This window comes from Pteropus alecto, unplaced genomic scaffold (genome assembly GCF_000325575.1).
Source record: "Pteropus alecto unplaced genomic scaffold, ASM32557v1 scaffold8, whole genome shotgun sequence".
Taxonomy (NCBI): domain Eukaryota; kingdom Metazoa; phylum Chordata; class Mammalia; order Chiroptera; family Pteropodidae; genus Pteropus; species Pteropus alecto.
Window position 1 is genome coordinate 2,372,808 of NW_006494609.1, and position 8,097 is coordinate 2,380,904.

An 8,097-nucleotide genomic window follows, 5' to 3' on the forward strand; every position below is an offset into this window, starting at 1 on the left:
AATGTGGTTAGAAATTTTAAAGTCAGCTAAGTTTTTGTATTCTTAAATATTTTATAACAAAAGCGGAGTGGTACAGGAGATCGGAAGGTGATTCATATTCTCTAGAATGTTATAAACAGCCAAATTGACTTCACAAGATAAAAATCTAAGAATGGCCATCTACAAAAGGAATTACTACTGTAAACCCACAATTAAGCCAGAATGGTTGCTCCTCCTTAAAATATAGGTTTTTGTTATCTAGAACTTTACATCATCTTCTGTAGCATTCTATTCTAGATGTTGATATTACTGTGTAATGCAAAATAGGTTTAACTCTGCTTTTTGATATGAAACCATTTTGGACATTTCTTACATTTACCAAAGAGGCTCAGTCTTGTGAAACAAAGCATTATGGCTCTGGAATAAGGGGATAGGGATATAGAGCACTCTCACTTCTTTTATTAAATGGATACAAAGAGAGCTGGGGAAGGTGAAGATATCTGATAATTGACCACTAGGAGTAAAATACAGGAGCCTTATTGTTTGATCCAAAGTATCTGAACAGGGTCATTTCCTGGGTTACAAATATGTGACTCTGTTACAGGAGAAAACATCCACCTTGGTTCTGGTGATGGGCAACCCAAAGATTCTGGGCCCCTTCCTCAAGTGGAAAAGAAGCTCAAGTGTACAGTTGAAGGCTGTGACCGGACATTTGTGTGGCCAGCTCACTTCAAGTACCACCTCAAAACTCATCGGTGAGCAAATCTGAGATTCCATACTTGGAGCTAAAGAACATTGATAATGTACCCCCAAGAACATCTGAGTTCACAAAGGAACTTGTTCTTCCAGGTGACAAAGGAAATCAGGGGCTCCAGCTCATTTGTGGTTAAGATGTCTTTTGTTCTTTAATCTGCATTGTTTCATTTACCTCATTCTTGACAGATACTTAATAAGACATTTAGCATTGAAATGTCTTGGAGAGGTCTCTAATCTCATTATAAACATAATTTCTTGGAGAACTTTAAAAAAATAATAGGCTTGAGCCCCACCCTAAACCTGTGAAATCAGTATTTCTAGAAGGGCCTAAGTATCTATAGTTTTAACAAACTTCAGGTGATTCTTCTATATCCAGGTTTGGAATTAACTGTCTGCCTTGAGAGTCAATAGGAGCCTTGACTTGTCCTCTCTAGCAGAGAGCATTTTCAGGTATTGTTGCTCATGTGATTTTTTTCCCTTCACCCCCGCTCCCACCCCCACCCCAGAAATGACCGCTCCTTCATCTGCCCCGCAGAAGGTTGTGGGAAAAGTTTCTACGTGCTACAGAGGCTGAAGGTGCACATGAGGACCCACAATGGGGAGAAGCCCTTCATGTGCCCCGAGTCTAGCTGTGGTAAGCAGTTCACTACAGCAGGAAATCTGAAGAATCACCTGCGCATCCATACAGGTGCGTGCAACCCCAGCATTCCTGTGGGCAGTCTGCTTGTGCCAGTGCTTGCTTGCCTATCCCTAGGAAAGGCTCTGAGGTGAAAATAGAAATGAAGATCTAGGGCTGTTGCTAGAACTCCGAAGATGGAATTTCTTTGTTTTAAGTGCCTGATGGCACTCTTCAGTTCATTCAGTAACATTTTCTTGAGCTTTCACCTGTGTGTGAGGAACAGACAGTGTTGACGTCTGCCTCTAGGAGCCTGAAGTGTGGGAAGGGATATACGTCCTTCTCTGATAACAATGATGTCATGAGATAGGGACAAAATAAGTGTTTCCAAATATCTTTTAAATTATACAGCTGTAATTTGGGGCAGTGACATTTATTGAGTCACATACAGAGCCTGTTCTAGGAACTAAATGGAGTAAGGTAGGGGGAAATGCAAAAGCTAACATATAATCCCTACTTTGAGGAGTTTGCTTTCTTGTTAGAGCCTCACAACATGAGAAACAGAATGGAGAAGTGACTTGTTCTGGGTCAAGCAGTCTGTTAATATCAAAGGAGCAAAATAGAGAGATACCATGACTCTTAGTCTAAAGTCTAAGGGTGACTTTCTAAGCCACTTGGCCCAGCATGTACTAAACCTCTTGCCAAAGCTTAATCACCGAACTCAGACCACTGTCTTAGGATGCTCTATTCTCCCCTACCTTCTTGCCACTTTCATTGTCTCTTTGTTCATTCTTGCATTGCTAAAATGACACAATTAAAGGGCATTAAAAAAGTAAAATTCAAGCTCCAGCCTCATTTATTGCAGGCATGATTTTCTGTAGAGCGAGTGACATTACCACTGGCTATGTTTTAGGGCAGAATAGCTCTGTTCTCAGCTCTTTCTTGAGAGAGTATACTATATTTGCTCCAGGAAAGTAATTTGAAGAAGAGAACAAGGAAACCATCTAGCAAGATACATAAGGAAAGAAGTAGAGTTCACCATGTCTTATTGTTAAATTCAGTGACCTTGTGCTGCTTGTCATCTTTGTAACGTTTGATAACACTAACATATTCTTAATATGCTTTCTTTTACATCAGAGCATGACTTGATTTTTTTTTTTTTATTCTCTTACTAGCTTTTCTTCATTAATCTTCTAATTGTTCACCAATTTCAGAATTTCAGGCTTCTCCTATTTCACTCGTTGTGCTCTCTCATTACAGTCTTGGGCCTAATTATTTCTCCCTGGATGCCTCACAGATCTGAGTCTCAGTAATTAATATAATAATAGAAGTTAGCATTTATTGAAGCAATTTAATATATACAAAGCACCTATATATTCTCTTATTAATTTTCAAGATAACTTTATGCCTGATACTATATTTATTGATGAAGAAATAGAGAGTTAAGTAATTTGCCTAGCATTATGCAGCTAGGAAATGGCAGAACTGCCAATTTTCGTGGCTTACTGTGAGGCCTGACTTTGCGCCAGGCAGTATGCTGAATATTTAACTTTATTATCTCATTTAATCCTCAAAATAATCTCTTGAGTTTGTATTATATTCATTTTATAGATAAAAAACTGATTCTTGGAGAGATTAAATATCTTCCCCAAACTAGTAAGTGGTGGTTCAAGGATTTGACCTCAGGATTAAGTGACTCATGCTCTTAGCCATCATGCAGCATTGTCTTCTCCTGGTGTCCTTTAAGCAAAATCACCACCTTCAGTTTCCAAATAGGGAGATCATATTACATAGGCAGAGATTCATACTACTAGATTTTAATGAATTGCTTTCTAAATCTTTTTCTAAGTTCCGTAGTTCATTTTGTTAAACATTTACCTTATTAATAGAATTCTCAGTTTTTCTCACATTTATTTTATTACATGTATGAGTATATTGTTCATTCAGCAACTCTTTGAGTGCCTAGCATTCTGGGGTAGGCATAAGTATACAAATATGCTTTCAAAAACGTTACAGACCACTGGAATGTCATCAACATTAAACTGTGCGGTACAGTCAGAAAGAACAGTATAATTAGAGCAATGCTGCTTCCTCCTTTAAGGCTCAGCTTCTGTGTTGTCACCAGCCTTACTTGCTGAGTAGAAAAAAACTCACTCTTGTGTTTCTCCTTTACTCTTGCACTACTACGACACTCACAACACTCTGACACAAAATATGTGGGGTTTTTTTTTCCCACACCAAGCAATTCTCTGCAACACCAGCTGGAGTCCTACAATTTAACTTAATTCAGACACTGTCTACGTGGAGATAGTGTCAGATCCCACAGGGTAAGGGCTCAATCACAAGTAGTAGGTCCTCAGGTTATACACAACTTCTGTCCAGCTTGGCTACAAATCAGAAGTTTTCATGATCCTCCCCTTTGGATTTGATTATTTGTGAGAACAGCTCACAACATTCAGGGAAACACGTTTATTAGTATATTATATAACAAAGGATATGATAAAGGATACAGATGGACAGCCAGACAAAAAGAAAAATAGGGCAAGGTCTGGAAGAGTCTCAAGCACAGGAACCCATAGAGTTAGGTGCTTCACCCTCCCAGCATGTAGATGTGTTCACCAACCCAGAAACTCTCTGAATCATGTGCTTTTGGGATTTTATGGAGGCTTCATCATGTAAGCACAGTTGATCATCAACCCTATTTCTAGTTCCTCTTCCCTCTCTGAAGAGTGAGGGGTGGGACTGAAAATCCTAAGCTTCCAGTCATTGCTTGGTCTTTCTGGTGACCAGCCTCTATCTAGGAGCCCACAGAAGAGTCACCTCCTTTGAACAAAAGACTGCTATCGCTGAGGAAATTCCAAGAAATTTAGGAGCTTTGTGCCAGGAACTATCATCAAAGACCGATTATTAGACCAAAAAAAGATGCCCCTATGTTCTTATTACTTAAGAAATTATAAGGGTTTTAGGATCTCTGCATCAAGAACTTGGGTCAAAGACTAAATATAAGAAGAAAAGGTTAACACCCCTATTTACAAGTATTTAGGAGTTCTGTGTCAAAAACTAGGAGCAAGAACTGTGTTTATTATTTCACATTTGCCATTTTCTGAACTTACCCTGGGCACTCTCAGTTTCGAGCCTCTGCTTATACTATTCCTTGTGCCTGAAATTCCCTTTCATCTTTGTCATCTTTTAAGATCAACTTAAATGCAGCTTCTTTAAAAAAAAAAATTATCATAATCAGAATTCCTCCCTGTTTAAATGCTTATAACCCTTTTTTTGTACAAGAATTTATGTTAAAGTTATAAATTTATCTCACTAATCCAGTGTGAGACCCTTTTAGGATAGAGACTGAATCTGATTTTTTTCCACGTTTTATTTTGAATTAATTATAGACTTAAGGGAAGTTGCAAAAGTAGTACGAGGAGTTCTGTGTGTGCTTCACCCAGCTTTCCCAGAAAGTGACATCTTATGTAGCCATAGTACAATATCAAAACCAGGAAGTTAACAGCACTGTCAGTTCATCAATAGGCCTTTATTCAGATTTTACCATGCATCTTTGATTTTTAAAATAACTAATATTGTAGAAATAATTACTGAAAAGCTCCATAGTACAACTATTAGAATATATACGTTTAACATATTGTTAGATTTTTCTGTGTACTTCTGACTAAACACGTTTTTATTTGTTTGCTTTATAAAATGGGACTATGTAATACCTGCTTTATCAGCTTTAAAAAATCTGTATTTTTAAATGGATCTAGAAACTGATTCTTAAAGAGAATTGATATAAGGTAAAAATCCTGGTGGTATATACACTGTTAATCTTGATATCCTCAGAGGGGATGGGGTCACCAAAGAAGGTAGGTCAGTGCAGTTGGGGGTCAGCTCTTGATCAGGGCAGAGAAGGGAGTATGCTCAGAGGTAGCCATTCTTAGAGAAAAGAGCAGGGCTGTCTGATGGGCTATATGCTAGGAGAGGATTGAGAGGTAACATCTGTTAGGTAGCCCAGTTGAAATCATGTAGCATGAAATCAAGAAATCAGAGTAAGTCACTGGAAACAGAATAAGGTTGATGAGAAAAGAGAATGATAATCAGTTCATCAGAAGACTTAGTCTTTATCTCATTTTCTGTTTCTAGGAGAGAAGCCTTTCCTTTGTGAAGCACAAGGATGTGGGCGTTCCTTTGCTGAGTATTCTAGCCTCCGAAAACATTTGGTGGTTCACTCAGGTACTAGAACCTGTTCTATTTATAGATTTCAGGGAAGGTGGTGAGCCAAAGGGGTAAATGGGTGAGGGAGTGGTATAAAGAAATCTAAAAAGAAACAAACTGTTCACCATAAAGCTTTCCCCTCATCATGATAGAATCAGAAATCAAGGCCCTTGAATATTGCATTCCAGGGGTCATGTATCAAGGGAAAAAAAATCTATTTTCACCTGAGCCATTGAACTGCTTTCTAATCCAGACCCCTTTTTGAGGCGATCAGCAAATTTATTTGGCTCTGTGCTGGGTGCTTTATAAGTTATATCAGATATGGGCGATGGAGGTTATTCAGAGCAGAGAATTACCAAGACAGAAGTGAAGTCAAAGTGGAGAGAGATTCTAGAGTGGAGTCAAGTTAAAATGACTAGTTTTTGGGAAACAAGGGGAAGCCATATGAAGAGGAGTGGAAGACAAGGAATTAGAAATTATTTATGACAACAAAGCAGTTCAGTGGGTGCGAGGGAGTTAGAGAGGTGTAGTCAATCAGGGATGTGCATTTTGCAGTTGAAATCTTAGGGGCGGAGCAATTTTTTATATGATGACAAGTTCTAAGCAGAGGTGGCAAACTGATAGCCTATAGATTAGATGTGTTTTGCTTGGCTTATAGGGTGTTTTTTTTTATTTTACTTTATTTCATATAAAATCATGTCAAACATACATAAAAGTAGAGAATATAAAGACATTTTCATTGATAACAACAATGCTGTTATCATATCAAAAGTAACAGTAATTCTTTGGTTTTATACCCAGGCCATGTTTAGTTTCTTCCAATATTCTCAAAAATGTCTTTTAAAATGGGTTAATTTAAATCAGGATCCATCAGGTCTATTTCTGCACTTGGCTAGTAAGTCTTTCTGAATCTAGACTTATCTACACTCACTTTTTTTTTTCATGCCATAGACTTGTGGCATAACAGAGTCAGTCGGGTCCTGTAAAATGTCCCACATTCTGGATTTGTTGGTCTGCTTCCTTTTACATCATTTAGCTTGTTCCTCTATATTTCCTATAAATGGAATTAAGCCCTAAACACTGTAAAGCTTCCAAGATTTTGGGAAGTATATGTTATAGATGGTTCTATGTGCTTCATTTTGTTTTGCATCGGGAGGCACACAGTGCTTGGTTGTCAGAATTAATCAGTGGGTTCAGGTGGTAACAGCCTGATCCTCACATTATAAAGTTCCCTAGTATCCTTTTGCCTTATGGTTTCATCTCTTAATGAAATGCCTGAATCCATTATTTCATTAGCATTATAAAATACTGTTTTTTCTAATTCTGTTAATCTGTTCACATTTATTAGCTGTAATTCTTCTGTACAATGGGTGTCTTTAAAAACTAGGGCTACTTGGTGATTTGTACAGGAAAGACAGGATTAATGTGTAATTCTTTTAATTGCTCTTTCAGAGTAAGAAATTGGTGCTCTGGTTACTTCCCATAGTGTCAGATAAATGGCATTTTCATTGCTTTTTTTCTCACTCTTGTTAGTATTCATTTGAATTCATGAGTTTCTTTATAATCACTGTATTTCAGTCCATCGCAGTTGTTTTTTAGTAGCCTTTTTGATGTATAATTCATATATCTTAAAAGTCACCCATTGTAAGTATACAAATCAGTGATTTTTAGGAAATCTAGAGAATTGTACCATCGTCACCACAATCCAATTTTAGAACACTTCTATCACACCAGAAAGACCCTTCGTACCCCTTTTTGATGGTAACTAGTTTGATGGTAACGAGTGTCAATCCATGCCGTCAGTTTCTGCTCCCACCCCTAGACCCAGGCAACCACTGGTCATTTTTCTGCTTCTGTAGATTTGCCTTTTCTGGGAAATTTCTGGCTATTTCATTTACTTTGGTTAGTTACTACTAGTCTCCTGTAGAGTTTTTGACTCCTGCTCTAATTGTGGTTGTCTGGGTAGGTGGGATGGAGACTGAGCATTTTGGACTTGAGGGGAGGGAGGACATAGAGGCTCATACAGATCATTGTTTGGAACTCACCAATGTGCATGTTGAAGACTGCAAATAGGATAAGGGGATATTGTGAACCCAGGGTTGGAATCCTTGAGGACGGTACATATCCTAGGGGTCCATGGAAGGATGTATCTAAAAAAGGAAGTAAATGTTCTGTGTGGTTGCCTTGATCTTAGACCAAAGATGTTGTTTTGTGAAAGCAGCAGTACAGTGGGTCTGGAAAGGACTAGGGGCCGGGAACAGTGAGCATGCAAAGCCTTCCTGGTGTATCGTTCCTGCTTTCCTCCGTGTACTGAAGATTGAGAGGCTGGGGTGGGGGTGGGGAATAGGAGAAGGAACAGCCTCTTATGTTTAGTTTAACATTCTCTGGGCTTCTCCATCTAGGCCTTGAGTCCAGTCTCTTGCTATAAGAAATGTACTTGCCTTTTTGACTCTCCCGTCTTTAATCTGGTTTCTGTTTCAGGAGAGAAACCTCATCAGTGTCAAGTCTGTGGGAAGACCTTCTCTCAAAGTGGGAGC

At 38.5% G+C, this 8,097-nt stretch overlaps 1 protein-coding gene across 3 annotated transcripts in view; it reads left to right on the forward strand.

Moving 5' to 3' along the window:
• ZNF410 (zinc finger protein 410) overlaps positions 1-8,097 on the forward strand; it is a 32,087-nt gene that overhangs the window by 19,109 nt on the left and 4,881 nt on the right. For all 3 annotated transcript variants that reach the window (XR_003044084.1, XM_006925433.3, XM_006925432.3), the window contains 4 exons: positions 584-734; positions 1,242-1,423; positions 5,489-5,578; positions 8,042-8,097. The exon at positions 8,042-8,097 is cut by the window's right edge and continues 76 nt beyond it. Coding sequence is in view for 2 of the 3 variants with exons in the window: in XM_006925433.3 (XP_006925495.1) it covers positions 584-734; positions 1,242-1,423; positions 5,489-5,578; positions 8,042-8,097 (479 nt within the window). In the remaining variant the exon portion in view is untranslated. The remainder of the gene's footprint in view (positions 1-583; positions 735-1,241; positions 1,424-5,488; positions 5,579-8,041) is intronic.